Source organism: Ostrinia furnacalis, unplaced genomic scaffold (assembly GCF_004193835.3).
Source record: "Ostrinia furnacalis isolate ACB-3 unplaced genomic scaffold, ASM419383v2 OfSCF5175, whole genome shotgun sequence".
In the NCBI taxonomy this organism is placed as follows: Eukaryota; Metazoa; Arthropoda; class Insecta; order Lepidoptera; family Crambidae; genus Ostrinia; species Ostrinia furnacalis.
Genome location: NW_021135414.1, coordinates 349,011 through 364,663, shown reverse-complemented (window position 1 = coordinate 364,663; position 15,653 = coordinate 349,011). Strand labels below are relative to the sequence as shown.

At 47.1% G+C, this 15,653-nt stretch overlaps 1 protein-coding gene across 1 annotated transcript in view; it reads right to left on the bottom strand.

Moving 5' to 3' along the window:
* puf (ubiquitinyl hydrolase 1 puf) overlaps nucleotides 1-15,653 on the bottom strand; it is a 73,491-nt gene that overhangs the window by 21,418 nt on the left and 36,420 nt on the right. Inside the window, exons 31-53 of the mRNA XM_028315594.1 lie at nucleotides 14,962-15,165; nucleotides 14,384-14,556; nucleotides 13,739-13,905; nucleotides 13,520-13,613; nucleotides 12,991-13,168; nucleotides 12,237-12,377; nucleotides 11,753-11,907; nucleotides 11,373-11,499; nucleotides 11,042-11,152; nucleotides 10,884-10,960; nucleotides 10,699-10,807; nucleotides 10,463-10,621; nucleotides 9,799-9,993; nucleotides 9,096-9,242; nucleotides 8,445-8,609; nucleotides 7,165-7,392; nucleotides 5,244-5,378; nucleotides 4,537-4,727; nucleotides 3,811-4,008; nucleotides 2,533-2,573; nucleotides 2,380-2,457; nucleotides 1,306-1,421; nucleotides 801-1,059 (exon numbers count right to left, since the gene is read on the bottom strand). Coding sequence (XP_028171395.1) covers nucleotides 801-1,059; nucleotides 1,306-1,421; nucleotides 2,380-2,457; nucleotides 2,533-2,573; nucleotides 3,811-4,008; nucleotides 4,537-4,727; nucleotides 5,244-5,378; nucleotides 7,165-7,392; nucleotides 8,445-8,609; nucleotides 9,096-9,242; nucleotides 9,799-9,993; nucleotides 10,463-10,621; nucleotides 10,699-10,807; nucleotides 10,884-10,960; nucleotides 11,042-11,152; nucleotides 11,373-11,499; nucleotides 11,753-11,907; nucleotides 12,237-12,377; nucleotides 12,991-13,168; nucleotides 13,520-13,613; nucleotides 13,739-13,905; nucleotides 14,384-14,556; nucleotides 14,962-15,165 — 3,448 coding nt within the window. The remainder of the gene's footprint in view (nucleotides 1-800; nucleotides 1,060-1,305; nucleotides 1,422-2,379; nucleotides 2,458-2,532; nucleotides 2,574-3,810; nucleotides 4,009-4,536; nucleotides 4,728-5,243; nucleotides 5,379-7,164; nucleotides 7,393-8,444; nucleotides 8,610-9,095; nucleotides 9,243-9,798; nucleotides 9,994-10,462; nucleotides 10,622-10,698; nucleotides 10,808-10,883; nucleotides 10,961-11,041; nucleotides 11,153-11,372; nucleotides 11,500-11,752; nucleotides 11,908-12,236; nucleotides 12,378-12,990; nucleotides 13,169-13,519; nucleotides 13,614-13,738; nucleotides 13,906-14,383; nucleotides 14,557-14,961; nucleotides 15,166-15,653) is intronic.

Below are 15,653 nucleotides of genomic sequence, written 5' to 3'. Positions count from 1 at the left end.
GCGGGTCCGCAGCGTCCGGCATAGCGCCGCGGCAAAGCGTAAGCGTAATTACAAACAGATCTCACCTAACGCAGGAACTCTCAAATGATCCAGTCTGTGGTGCGCTGCTAACATAGCTAAGTCTCCTAGCGCACTCGGGCCAGTCCTTGCACGCTAGCAGCAAGGCGCGGGCCTCCATAGCGTCCGGCATAGAGCCGCGGCCCAGCGTAAGCGTAATTACAAACAGAACTCACCTAACGCAGGAACTCTCAAATGATCCAGCCTGTGGTGCGCCGCTAGCATAGCCAACAGCCGCCTAGCGTACTCGGGCCAGTCTTTACACGCTAGTAACAAGGCGCGGGCCTCCTTAGCGTCGCGGCGGGTCCTCAGCATCCAGCATAGCGCCGCGGCCCAGCGTAAGGGTAATTACAAACAGATCTCACCTAACGCAGGAACTCTCAAATGATCCAATCTATGATGCGCCGCTAACATAGCCAACAGCCGCCTAGCGTACTCGGGCCAGTCTTTACACGCTAGTAACAAGGCGCAGGCCTCCTTTGCGTCGCGCCGGGTCCGCAGCGTCCGGCATAGAGCCGCGGCCCAGTGTAAGGGTAATTACAAACAGATCTCACCTAACGCAGGAACTCTCAAATGATCCAATCTATGATGCGCTGCTAGCATAGCCAACAGCCGCCTAGCGCACTCGGGCCAGTCTTTGCACGCTAGTAACAAGGCGCGAACCTCCTTAGCGTCGCGGCGGGTCCTCAGTGTCCGGTATAGCGCCGCGGCCCAGTGTAAGCGTAATTACAAACAGAACTCACCTAACGCAGGAACTCTCAAATGATCCAGTCTGTGGTGCGCTGCTAACATAGCTAATAGTCTCCTAGCGCACTCGGGCCAGTCCTTGCATGCTAGTAACAAGGCGCGGGCCTCCTTAGCATCCCGCCGGGTCCTCAGTGTCCGGCATAGAGCCGCGGCCCAGCGTAAGGCCGCGGCCAGTTCGCCGCGTACGCCAGCCGCGCCGCCGCCGCCAGTCGCGCCCCCGCCTTCCACGTATACTGCGTGGAGACTGTGTAGCGCCTGAGAGGAAATAAAACGACTTAGAACTTTTACAGAGTAATAAAAAGAAGTTTTAGTAAGGCATTGGTAAAACATGTAAGCGTATCTTTAAATTCAAAAGAATAGAACTGCTTGGTACGGTAGATATTGATATCATTTGGTTGGCCGCTATCAACCAGGCGATGTGGACGTCATTGGGGGAGGCCTATGTTCAGCAGTAGACGTCCTGTGGCTGAAATGATGATGAAAGTTCTTACACTCACTCACCTCAAATGTCATTTGTAATCCGCCATTATAAACGACGTATAACCTGTCATCTTCGTTTTCGACTAGTGTGCAGAACGCGGATATTAACGTTGTCCAACACGTTCTGCCATTTAAACCTGTGAATACATCAAACAATATTATTGACTAGGTATTGTGTAAAAGTCACAGAGTAGCGTAGGACGAGGACGCCCAGATATACGGATTTGGCCCGGTTTCTGAATTGAGTTTTCATCTTGAGCGTGCTCATCTACTAATTATACAAATGTACGGGCAAGCCATCGTACATTGCACTTACTTTTACGCTTACGTTTGCGTCCCACTTTTTGGGCGCTCGTTCTCGTTCGTTACTATTTTAAGTATTTTCCTTTATTATAACTCAGTATTATTCCTTTATTATAACCCAGTATAGTTCCTTTATTACTTTATTATACTCTTCTCGACGTGCTCTTAAACTCTACTTCAACTAACTTCAACTCTACTTAGATAAATGTATGGCCCTACAAACCATACAACAAAGATAATTTAATATGAAATGTTCAGATAAGCACGCTAAAGCCAGAAATCTCAATTCAAAAACCAGGCCATTATAGTGGACAGATGACCTTACAAAGGTTATAGAAGACGCGGGCTGCTTGCAAATGGCCAATCTGAAAATCATTAAATCAGCAGAAAACGTCCGTTTTTTTATGTGACAGGAGGCAAAAGGGCAGACGGATCACCTGATGGTAAGTGATTACCGTCGCCCATAGACATCCGCAGTCCCAGGGGCGTTACAGGTGCGTTGCCGGCCCTTAAGGTGAAGATACGCAAAAGCTTACAAGTCGTGTCGGTTTGGAAACACCGCAGAGGACAGTCCATTCCACAGTTTGGTTGTACGGGGCAGGAAGTTTCTAGAAAAACGTACTGTGACTGGAAACCATCTAAGTGACGGGGATGGAAGTGTTGTTGTTACGTGAATAAGCTACTGGATGCGAGCGGCGCAGGACCGGTCTTTGTGGAAATCCTTAGGGGAGGGCTTTGTCCAGCAACGGACGTCTTTCGGCTGAAACGAACGACGAACGAAAAAAGACTCACCCTGTAAATACGCGGAGAGCGTGCTCCGCCTGAAGGCCGCGGCCTCCCTGCCGTCGCCCGACTCGGCGCTGGCCGCGCTGCCGCTACTCGCGGTGCTGTTGCCGCTGCCCGCGCCGCCGCCGCCGCCGCCACCGCCACCGCCACCGCCCGCAGCGCCGCCCGCCGCGCCTCGGGCCGCGAGGATACGAGCTAGTCTGTTACAAAAATAAGTCGTTAGTCGTCAAGCGGGTGCACTTTTAAGATAGGTTTGTGACCTTTACGTTATGTTTTTTTATTGTCTACTAGCTGACCCGGCGAACTTCGTACCGCCTTAGCGTAGAGATTTTCTTAATATTTTTTTCCGTAAGAACCATCCTTGGACTTCCACAAACATTAAAAAAAAAGAATTATCGAAATCGGTTCAGCCGTTCACACGTGATGCCGTGACAACGCGAAACGGGTTTCATTTTTATATATATAGATTAACTTTCGATGTTCACTTTTTTATTATTAATGTCACTTGAGGAAAAATAGACGGAATACGTTGCTGTAACTGCATTTTATTGATACGACAGAATTAGAATAGTTAGTTCGACTAACATCTTCGTACATGGTAGTTCAGTAAATGACGAGCTAGCTTGCTAGTAAGTACCTACGGTTCGGTTTCCACCAAGGCGGAGCGGAGAAGTATTTTGAATAACCAATCAGATTTAATCATTTCCATTTTGCGTCGCCGCCGCTGTAAAATTCTTTTGACGGTCCAGACACTTCTCCGCTCCGCTTTGGTGGAAACCGGGCCTTATGACGATAGTACAGCGGCACATCAAGTTAAACATGTAGCATCTTTTGTCTAACGCTGTGTAGCGCCACGTTGATACTGCGCGGGCGCTGGTAAGAAGAGGACGCTCGTAAGACGTTCAAGTGGGGGATCCCGTATAGTTTCATCTGCTGTCCACTGTATATCCAAATAGGCTATCTGATCAGCCAGTTCCAGCAGGCCCTTCTTACCCACTAGGCTTTCTTGGCACGTGCTCGAGGCCCCGCGATAAAGAGGGCCCACTATCTGCCCTCAAAAGTATTTTTAGTTGAAAAGAGCCTCTTTGATCCTTAAGTGCCCAGGGCATCTAGAAGGTAGAAGACGGCTCTTTACCCCACTGGATGTACAAATGTACTGGCGAGTACCTGAGCTGTTCCTCGGCGGCGTCAGGATCTTGCGGAAGACTCGAGTGTATGTTGTTCTATCGCAATTGTTGAACCAAACTTATTTTTATTTTTCTTTTACCTGAGCAGCTCCTCGGCGGCGCCGGGGTAGAGGTGCGCGTGCGGCGCGATGTTGCGGAAGGCCCAGTGGATGTTCTGGTGCTGCGCGAGCGAGCGCGCGAAGGCGGCGGAGCGGCGGCAGCAGAGCCGCAGCAGCGCGTAGCACGGCGCAGCATGGAGCAGTGACGGTACCTGAGCAGCTCCTCGGCGGCGCCGGGGTAGAGGTGCGCGTGCGGCGCGATGTTGCGGAAGGCCCAGTGGATGTTCTGGTGCTGCGCGAGCGAGCGCGCGAAGGCGGCGGAGCGGCGGCAGCAGAGCCGCAGCAGCGCGTAGTACGGCGGCAGCATCGAGCGGTTGTAGGCTACCACCTCGCCGTCCTCGTGGTCCGCTCTGTGGATATTTGTTTTATGAGCAGCAAATGATAAAACATTCTCATTCCCAGAGAAATATAGAGAACTTCTATCTTTTAAATTAAAAGTTTCATCATCATCATCATCTCAGCCATAGGACGTCCACTGCTGAACATAGGCCTCCCCCTTAGTTAAAAGTTTACAAGTGAAATATTATTTTGACGTGTGGAATTTGATATTTTGTGACTGCGTCGAAGCTGCGGACTTATGGTATGAGCAAGAAAGACAAAAGCCGTAATATAGTAACGCGCCAGAAAGTAATCACAATACATCGTACTTAGGCGACTCTGTGCGTTCGCGTGCAATCATGTTTTGAATAATGTGTTTGAGAATCGAGGCATCCCAAAATCGATCAATTGTTTACTTAGAAAACTACTTGGGACAAAACTTTAGCACTGCAGCAGCTTACGCATTACGTATAGGTGAATATTTCCACCAAAAATAGTCTAATAAATAACATGGTGTCGACTGTACAAAGAAAAAATATGGTCTACAATCACAGACTTACAGTATGTAATTGAAAGCGACGTGTTTGATCAATCGCGGGTTGCTGACCGCCAGCTGAACGTTCTCAGGGCAGTCCACAGAGACCGCGTGCCAGAAAGTCAGCAGCGCTTGCTTGTTGGGATGCACCGCCACTGACGGTTCCGAGATCGCCGGGTGGTACAGATCCCACAGGTCGTTGAAGTACTGCCCGAACTGGAAAAAATATGATATGCAATACACAACCTAAAGCTGAAGTCAAGATGAGCGTAAATTGCGACGCATGCAACTCAAAGAACACGTAATAATCTGAACTTGATAACAACATGATACGCAATACATAGTCTAAGGGCCCTCGCCCACGGTGACTTTTTGTAGCGATGCAGTCGCGCTGCTGTAGCGCGTTAGTAGCGCGTTAGCATCACTTCTGTAGTGCGTTGCAAATGCTGTCGCCAAAAAAGTCGCCGTGGGCAAGGGCCCCAAGGCCGAGGACAGACATGCGTAATCGCGAATTCAATTCGGACACACAATAGGTTAAAATTAAATAAATGTGCCACAGCAAATGATTCCCAGAAACAATTTGCTTGCAAGATCTTTGTATCGGACTTTATACTTGAAAAAAAAAACTCGGTTTGTTCCAAAGAGACTTGCTATAAAGTTAATAGAATAAAGACCATACAAGCAGCTTTCGTTTTATAGCCTAACTACATATTAAATACATATCAAACTTACCATTAGTTTCTCCACCCTGCTGACGACGCAGTAGGACATGACGCCAAAGTAAGCGGTGAGCTTCATCGTGCCGTGCACTGCGATATCCGTATACTTGCGAGCCGCCTTTAGTTTTCCCAGCAGCATTGTATAAACCTGACAATAAACATTGGCAAATGTTATTTGCTTTGCACATTATCTAATCATTATTATTAAAAGGACAGTGCCAATTCATGTATGGAAGTTGGACCAAGTGCTGCCCAGAATGAAACTATAGTGCATTTTGTTCCTCAGGCCAATACTAATTTATAAACCGGAGCGCACTGAAATCTATCCCTGGAGTTAAGAGAAAAAAAGAGTTTTGTTTGGAATTATTTACATACAAAATATCATCGATGTATACCTACTACGCATAAGATTTCGCGATTTTGGCATTAAATAACACTCGTTATGTTGAACTTAACCATACTGTATCCGTACACCTTACTTTAGTACGACTTCGACATTATTTATAAGCGATCAAGCGCTGTTGCAGTAGTTTGGTTAGTTGACCGAAATTAATTATTTCCAAAATAGAGCATGAAGTTTTAGCTTACAATAACTTTAATAATCGATTGTAATACACCAATAAATAGATTTTTCGCAAGGATAGAGAACTAAAACTTCTTGATTCATTTTGGAAATAATTATTTCTGTCAAGTAACCAAACTATTGCAACAGCGCTAGATCGCTTATAAAGAATGTCTAAGTCGCACTAAAGTAAGGTGTACGGATGCAGTATGGTTGAGTTCAACATAGCGAGTGTTATTTAATGCCAAAATCACGAAATCTTATGCGTAGTAAATATACATCGATGATATTTTGTATGAAAATATTTCAAAACAAAACTCTTTTTTTCTCTTAACTCCAGGGATAGATTGCAGTGCGCTTCGGTTTACACATTAGTATTGGTCCGAGGAACAAAATGCACTATGGGTTGATTCTGGGCAGCACTTGGTCCAGACCCTGGCACTATCCTTTCGAATGATTTATATACGTTTGGGCGATTTGATCAAAATACAAGTAGTTACTTGGATCTTAACCGTGTCTGAGAGGGGGGGGGGCAGGGTCCTGAAAATTGTGTGCTCCTACATGCCTACCATAAAAAATCTGGTGTATTCTCCTCCTTAGAGTCAGAATGCCCCACTGGTCCAGAAGCTGAGTACGCCCATAAGTAGTATGCCAGGTATTTGACCGCAATCGCACCTGATGTTAAGTGAGGAGCAGTCTAGGATGGTACATAATCTGCCCTGTAAGTAAGTGCCTATTCTCCCTCACCTTGAAAAGGTTCATTGCTTAAGACAGCTGTATCAGCTGCAATAGTATAGATTGCGGGCTTCGTAGAGTACGAAGAATTGAAGCTGCATTCCTCTCTAACCAAAAGGACCTCGAACCTGTAAGAGCACATTACCTGGTGCAGCGCATGGTGCGCGGTGTGAGCAGCTTGGCCAGGTGGCTGGAGGTGGGCGGTGGGCGGCGCCTGTAGCCGGCGCGGAAGTGATGCAAGGGCACCAGCGCCACCAGCAGCAGCGCCGGTGATCTCCCTAGTCCTCGGGGTTTAGTTTCGATGCACTTTTATACATTCTGCTCTCTAACCAAAAGGATCTCAATCCTGTAAGAGCATTACCTGATGCAACGAGTGGTGGGCCGTGTCAGGCAATTTAGCCAGATGGCTGGAGGCTGGCGCTGTCAAATCAAAAGGAGCACATTACCTGGTGCAGCGCATGGTGCGCGGTGTCGGGCAGCTTGGCCAGGTGGCTGGAGGCGGGCGGCGGGCGACGCGTGTAGCCGGCGCGGAAGTGCTGCGAGGGCACCGACGCTGATGCTCTTCTCCCTCATCTTCGGGGTTTAGTTTCGATGCACTTTTATACACTATGCTCTCTAACCAAAAGGAGCACATTACCTGGTGCAGTGCGTGGTGGGCCGTGTCGGGCAGCTTGGCCAGATGGGACGAGGCGGGCGGCGGGCGGCGCGTGTAGCCGGCGCGGAAGTGCTGCGAGGGCACCAGCGCCACCAGCAGCAGCGCGGCGCCGGCCCGCACGCGCGCCGCTCCCGCCGCCAGCAGCTGCTGCTCTACCCAGCGGTCTGCTGTGCGCAGCGCCCACGCGTGAGCCGCTTTGTTGCGCGGCACCTGCGACCAGATTCATTATCAAATTGGGATGATGACTGGGGTCATCAATCACTTTTTTTTTTATCCACAACGAGGAAGCTCTTGGCCTGTATCTCACCTGATGGTAAGTGATGATCAGGCCGAGGTGGAAGCGAGCTTCACCCGGAATCCTCAACCACGGAGGCTTATTTTTAACCCTTATTTTTAAACATATAATAGGTATTTTGTTTTCATAGTGGTCACTTAATAATTAGGGATTGATGGTGAAAACGGGCATTAGTCCGTCAGGCAGACAATAAAAACATTGGGCACGTATTTTTTCATTTTTTATCTACATAGACGTGACGTAACGCACCATTTCGACTCGATATAGCACTGTTATTTTTTTTTAACCACAACGAGGAAGCTCTTGGCCTGTATCTCACCTGATGGTAAAAATTATGAATGCACCCGCACGTGGCGCCCGCGCCGCCGCCGCTGCCCTCACCAATTTGAACTTTATGCTGTGACGATACGGTCGAAGACCAGTGACTTTCCTACCTGCAGCGCGAGCCACTCGAGCGCGGCGTGCGGGCACACGTCGGCGACGTCCCAAAGCCGCGCGAGCACCAGCTGCGTGAAGCACGGCAGCCCGCCCGTGGCGCCCGCGCCGCCTCCGCTGCCCTCACCAATTTGAACCTTATGCTGTGACGATACGGTCCAAAACCAATGACTTTTCTACCTGCAGCGCGAGCCACTCGAGCGCGGCGTGCGGGCACACGTCGGCGACGTCCCAAAGCCGCGCGAGCACCAGCTGCGTGAAGCACGGCAGCCCGCCCGCGCCGCCGCCGCTGCCCTCATCAATTTCAACTTTATGCTGTGACGATACGGTCCAAAACCAATGACTTTCCTACCTGCAGCGCGAGCCACTCGAGCGCGGCGTGCGGGCACACGTCGGCGACGTCCCAATTCCGCGCGAGCACCAGCTGCGTGAAGCACGGCAGCCCGCCCGTGGCGCCCGCGCCGCCGCCGCTGCTCTCATCAATATGAACCTTATGCTGTGACGATACGGTTGAAAACTAATGACTTATTACCTGCAGCGCGAGCCACTCGAGCGCGGCGTGCGGGCACACGTCGGCGACGTCCCAAAGCCGCGCGAGCACCAGCTGCGTGAAGCACGGCAGCCCGCCCGTGGCGCCCGCGCCGCCGCCGCTGCCTTCCACCAGCAGCGTCAGCAGTTTAAAAAACGCTCCACAGCTCTATGTGGATGAGAAGTGTTGGTTAACCAAACGATTATATTCGCAATGAAACCGCAGAAAAAATATTGTGTCAACAAAATATAATAATGTACTGTAATTGTGGGTTTATTCACGAAAAACCGTATCTATCGAGTTAAACACACTATGTTATTTAAAAAAAGATCGTAACTGAATTCTTTGTTAGGAAGCCATATAGATAGTTAAAAAGGGCCCGAAATGCCATTTTTCATACTTAAAATTTTATTTAATAGTCGTTTCTGTAATATTCATAAAATTCAGTTAGGTATTTTTGTGCTTCGACCCACGATATGTTATGGTTGACTTTTTGGTGCCATTTTATCGACAGCAATGGAAGCACGGTTACAGTCTAGAAACCTTTGAGCAATAAATCTGCACACTAAAGACACAGCGACCATAGTTAGTTATAGAAAACAGATTCAGGAAAATTCTTAAGGTATTGTCCTCACTAGAATTTGACTACTGTACCTCAGAATGCTTGGCAATGGCCTGGAAAATCATGTTGACTATCTTCTGCGCGAGCGGTTCATTCCAGCGGCACAGCGCGAAGATCAACGACCTCGTCTGTTGTAAATTGAGGCAGTCGCGTGTCTGCTGGTAGATAAACGGGAACCCCTAAAAAGAACAAAGGTTTCAATGACATAGTTCATTGATTAAACACTGTACATTTAATATCTAGGGGTGCAATAGATTTACATATATTTTTGTATTAAATGTTTGTCATAGCTGTTACGAGACGAGAGATGTGCGGCAAATCTGGCAGGTTATTAAGCGGAGCGGAGACGAGATCTTTGGCGTATCTAGGCTACATTTCCAGGGGTGATCTGGCCCCTGATATGCCAATGTGACGGGGGGGATTAGTATCATAGCTCATGAGTTAGTGCTATATACGCGCATGGACGAGATGAGAGATGTGCCACTCTTCTCAGCCTTGGTGGAAACCGGTTCTTATTGCGCTTTCTCCTATGTGTTGCCGCTGTCCCGCCGGTCTACCTTAGCGTGCAGCAGCGCCCTGGCGTCGGGCTCCTGCAGCGCCAGCAGGCCGCCCTGGTCGCGCGAGCGCTCCACGAGCCCGGCCACCAGCGCCACCATCTTGTCCAGGGCGCCTGGTCGCAGCTTGTCTCCCGCGCTCTCGGTGTAGCCGCTGTCGCTAACTGTCCCGCCGGTCTACCTTAGCGTGCAGCAGCGCCCTGGCGTCGGGCTCCTGCAGCGCCAGCAGGCCGCCCTGGTCGCGCGAGCGCTCCACCAGCCCGGCCACCAGCGCCACCATTTTGTCCAGGGCGCCTGGTCGCAGCTTGTCCCCCGCGCTCTCGGTGTTGCCGCTGCCACTGCCGCTACCGCCAGCCTCTTCGGTAGGCGATTCAACCTGAACAAAGAGTTTGTTGTGATATTTTACGCTCGATCTATTATGTAAACAGCCGACAGTAAGTCATATGAGGACCAAATCTAGGTTCTCGGGAGAATCGTATAACATGTTTTGTGTTCCTGAGGCTACTGACATAAAAAGTAAGATACTTAAATATCTCGTCTGAAAGGATAAGCCTTAATGACGAAGCCTCAATACATTAACTGTTTCAGTGATGCTTATGCTTGATTTCCTCCACTTTGTTTGCGTTAGGAGCAGAAACAGATTGCCAAAAGACTAATGCCCGTTTTCACCATCAATCCCTAATTTTTAAGTGACCCCTATGGCAACATTTTACAGGATTTTTGTTTTCATAGTGGTCACTTAAAAATTAGGGACTGATGGTGATAACGGGCATAAGATACATAAAGCTATTATTAACGAACTAGTTAAAAAACACTGCAGTTTTACCCACCTCAGTCCTACCTACCGTAGAGGAATTCTGGCCAAGGTAGAAGCTGACCATGCTTGAAATGGCGTTGACTCGCAGCAAAAACCTCCCCTCTTCCTCCCCCATCTTGCTGAATTCGTACAGCAAGCTAAAGTACTCTGTCAGGTGCCTTAGGTGGGACCGTGCACCATTTTCCATCTAATGAAAGAGATAATCATAAATTCTTGATTCAAATACATCACAAGTAACAGTGCACTTTATGTCAAATTACTTACCAAAGATAACAACATTCTTATAAACCTAGTAACACAACTCGCTTCTCCCAACTTGCTATTATCCTCGCCCTCTTCCATACCCTGAAGGTATAAGGCACAATGACTAGATCTGAAACAAGTCATTATAAGCTTGAGTAACTGTGCTTTAAGGTATAATTTTAAATGATGCCTATAAAGATATTTACCTGAGCCTCTGTATGACATGCATACACAGCCTTTGAAACATCTGACGAACCATCTGATTTGGACATTTTATTAACACCTGCAAACAAGAACAGTTCGTAATATTGCGATAACAAAGTCCAGATTATATTATTTTAAAAACACTATGTAATATTCATACCTGCATCGGCCACCACGTGTCGTCGGCCATGTGTCCTAAAAACCATTCCGAAGCTGCTGCCGATGCGTTGAACTGTTTCGTCACCAATTCCACCCATGAAACCATCGTTGGCTAGTAGAAGACAAAAAAATCAGATCAGTCATCAGTATCTAGCAAATATAGACCGAATTCCGCCGACATAAAGTGCTACTTGCCCTCAACTCGACCTAGTATAACACCTTATATCAATGGTTGAAAGACCTTATTTGCTTGATATTACTTGCTCTACGCTACATCGGCCATATCTCAGCTGAAACTAAGCCTTAAGTTGAGGTTTCAGAATGCGTATTACCTTTTCTTTCGCATGTATGAAGGTTTCAATAAAAAACGAAGTGGAGAGCCTCGCGGCGACTTCAGTCACTTCAGGCCGAAGCGTCAGCAGCGACTGCGGAACCGAACTACACATCTGGCCCATGAACCTGTAAAATTAAAGTTAATGTAACTGATGATAACATATGGATCTCCAGATACAGTTAGCCCGAATGTGATTGAAAAACTTCTATCACATTGCCATGCATCGCTATGATTATAATTTCCCCCACTTCTTTTCCTCTTTGATAAAGAAGTTCAAAGAAAAGGCGCCATTTACGGGGCTCTTTGGCCCTACCTACTGGTATACTTCGCATTAAACACAGCTGTAAATTCATAAATGGATAACAAAGTAGTACTTACGTAAAGTATGCGTGTTGGAAGATGTTTTTATCGTGCAGGAAGTGCATATTGTCGTCCCATATCCAGTGCAGCAGATCTTTTGGTAAAGCAGGCACCGCGTTGCCGCTGCGTCGCTCAACCACTGTGTTCGCTACGGATTCCTCGGCCGTTGAGGACTGTAGAAATAACACAAGTATGATGATCTGTTTTCTGAATTATATTCTATTAATCGCACAAGTCAGTTACACTACTCTTCAATATTGACTATAAAATGAAAGAACTATTGCGATTTATTTTCGCTACATTACTTTAGACCCGTCTAATTTATTTATTTATTTAATAGGACAATCAACAAGACATACACTAGAAGACAATCAATATTTACAACGTATTTAAACTTAATCTAATGTAAAAAAGCCAAATACTGTCTTTGAAAGACGGACCTAGTTTACTAAATGGTATAATAACGTTAGTATAATATTTTTAAGGTCTTAATCCACATTACCTGAGCTTCCTCCTGCTGTCCGCAGTCAGAGCCACGCTGCGAGCGCGGCGGGCTGAGCTCGTAGAACAACATGTACGCACTGTTGGTCTTCTCGAATGAGAAGTCCATGAACTTGTCCGTCACCGAGTCGTAAGTTTTGCTCTGGAAAACCAACACAAGTCAACTAACAAATCACATCACACAATGCCAGACAATAGGTACATTATTGGGAGAGGAGATACGTTTCGAGATCTGTAGAGGAACATAAGTAACTGACAAAGCAGAACTGTCAAACATAAGTGATAGCGGGCGGGGCACATAGCTCTTAGAACTGATGGCCGTTGAGGACGGAATAAGCAATGTGGATAGGTCTCCCAGTCGGTGGATCTGGTAAAAGTCGCGGGAAGCACCTGGACGCAGGAAGTACCTGGATGCGGGCAGCGCAGGACCGGTCGTTGTAGAAATTTATGAGGGAGGCCTTGGTCTAGCAGTGGACGTCATAGTGAGGGTGGGAGGGTGAGGTTGGCTGGAGGAAAATAACACTGTAGCATAGGCAACGTGCGTCGTATTGTATCTTATGTTATTTTTATGCTTAACAAGGCAGGTATTTGACCGCAATCGCACCTGGTATTAAGTAAGATGCTGTCTACGATGGTACATATCTCCCCATTCACTCTCGCCTTGAAAAGATTTCAATTTGTGCAAGGTGTTTTGTGCCTTATGTATCTAAAGAATAGAATTCAAGACGCACTACCACTATTGATCTGTGACTCACCGTCATCTCGCCCCCGAAGCACTCGGCGGCGATGTGCGCCGGGTCGAAGGGCTTGACCTCCGCGTCGTTGAACAGCAGCCAGCGGTCGGGGTGCTCGTGCTCGCGGTCGCGGATGAACGAGTAGTAGTGCCCGCCGTCCGCCGTGCCCGTGTGTACGGTCACGCCTATTAGCTCGTACCTGGTGGAGAATAAGGAATCATATGATTACGAGTACATTTTAGGACTAAAGTCGCGCGTAATTATAATGCTATCGCCCTCGCACACTCACTGCGGCCGCCCGTCGCACAGTGAGTGTGCGATCTTGGGGTCATTGCACGAAATTGTATCTGCTAGGCGACTGGACTTTATCTAAAAAGTTCAGAATCAGACAATACATTTTTATTGCGAAATCGCACCTATCACAATACCATAAAGGGGCAGTATTTAGCCTGATGGTTGCCTGTACTTAAAAAAAAATTGTAGCAGACATAATACACATAGACAGAATTAAAAATACACAAGTCCAACGAATTAAATTGTTGATACTTACTCATAATGCTCTTCGAATTCGGAGTTGTCTTCGACTTCCGCATTCGGACTGCCCTCACCCTCTTTCTTTAGCTCTGCGTCTTTCTTTTTCTCTTCTGTAAATACCATCGTTAATAATAACAATAAGAACACCACACAGTATAACTATTTTAATAGCAAGACCACTGATTATCCTCTTTAAGAATATACTATAGGTCTAATTTGACTTGCTTTCACTTACCCTGATACTGTGCGGGCATGAGGTGTTTCTCGACGTATCCAGACATGTCGAGACGCATCGGGAACGAGAAGTGAGTGTTGACTTTCTCCTTGAGCATCGTGAGCATGTTGAAGGTATACCGCATCGTGTTGAAGCAAAGGATGCGCGGGAGTTTCTTGAAGCACGCGCTTTGAAAAAAACATGATGCGTTTAAAAATTTGTATACATACGCAATGATGATGAATGATAAAATTTGCATGCTGTAATTAAGTATGGCTAAATAGGCATAAGTACAATAACTTAAAAATGTAATAACACCCACTTTGTGAAATCCTATTTAATGCAAATAAATTATATTTGATTTGATTTGATGTGAGACTACTGCCATACGGGGATTATCTGATTATCTTTGGATTTGTCATGTTTGAAACCTTTTTTCAAATGTTATTTCTACAGATAGCTAAACGTCATTAAACGGGTTAGAGAATACGACCAACGTATCATTAAATATTGCTTGTATGGGATACGCCCTGCGCATACCGTGTGACAATTTGAGCATACTTTAATATTAAAACCACGTAACCGTATTAGATTCCTAATGTAAATTGTCAATAGTGATTTAAACCCAAATAAAAAACTTTAGTTGATAGCAAAATCACAACTCACCGTTTCTCAGCCCTGACTTTGGCGGCGCACTGCGAGCAGGTATAGCAGTTGTCTCCCTCTAGCGTGTCCTTCACCGTCACCTCGTCCAAGCTCTGGTGGAGGTTCCTCATGTCTGCCACTTGACATCGCACCGTGTAGAACTCTTCTAGCGTGCGCGATACGTGGGGACAATCCTGCGATGGAAGTCATGAATATTGTGATTGGTGTTCTTGGGCTAAATTCTGTCACGTAACGATTTCGATGTGTTTATGGTGATGATTTGAGGGTATCTTTGACCCAAAACACCGGTCATACTTTTTGGGATCTCTTTGGCGCGTCATATTTTTTGAGAGCCTTTTGACGCGTTGTCGACAACCTTATCGTTATAAATTCGCTATAGATGGAAAGATAATGTAAAAATATATGGTTGTTTCAAACTTCAAACCATGGGTCATGATAAAAGTAAAATGAAATAAAATTAGATAAGCTCTGGAAGTTTTCTGATAAAGCCATCACCTTTTGCTCGTTTTCAAGCTGTTCGTTCACCAAACCTATTTCCTTTCACATTTTAGATGTCAAATCACACAGATTAAACTTACGAGTGACACGACGTTGTTGCTCAGCACGCCACAGAATAGAGTTTTAACCAGTTTCTTGAGCTCGGGCGTCATCTCCTCGAGCTTGGAGACCAGGTCGATGAAGAACTCGGCCATGTCCTTCTGCTCGCCCGTGTTCAGAGGCTGGTGGTCCATCTGGTACACCTTGCAGAAGCTCCGAGGGTTGTATGCTTTGCGCTCGCTCTCCTGCAAGAAAGAACAACTATGAAATCTAGTTTTGTAATATTCTTTGGTTTTCTGTAAGCCTCTGCTAAATCTCACACGGGCGCCCGCACGCGTGCCTATAACGAGAAATAATATGAACAGTGCATTGTGTCGCGCAGGCGTGTGATGTTTACATACGCGCGGCGGGGGGCGGGCGAATGAATAGGCTCAATACACGCCTAAAGGATATGCCTTTCAATGGACGTTCTAAAGTTATGGGCTCACCGTGAAGATAGATAGTGTCCACTGATGAACCGTTCAAACGAAAATTAACCTAAAGAGCTCAGAAACGTACCATTAGATAGGCGAACATACGCTGCATCTCGAGCAGCGTGGGCGCGTGCCTAGAGCGCGGGGTCGGTGCTCAGCACCGCGGTTCGATAGCACCACGTGGTTGCCACGCTGACCAGTCACACGAAAATCGACCTAAAGAGCTCAGAAACGTACCATTAGATAGGCGAACATCCTCT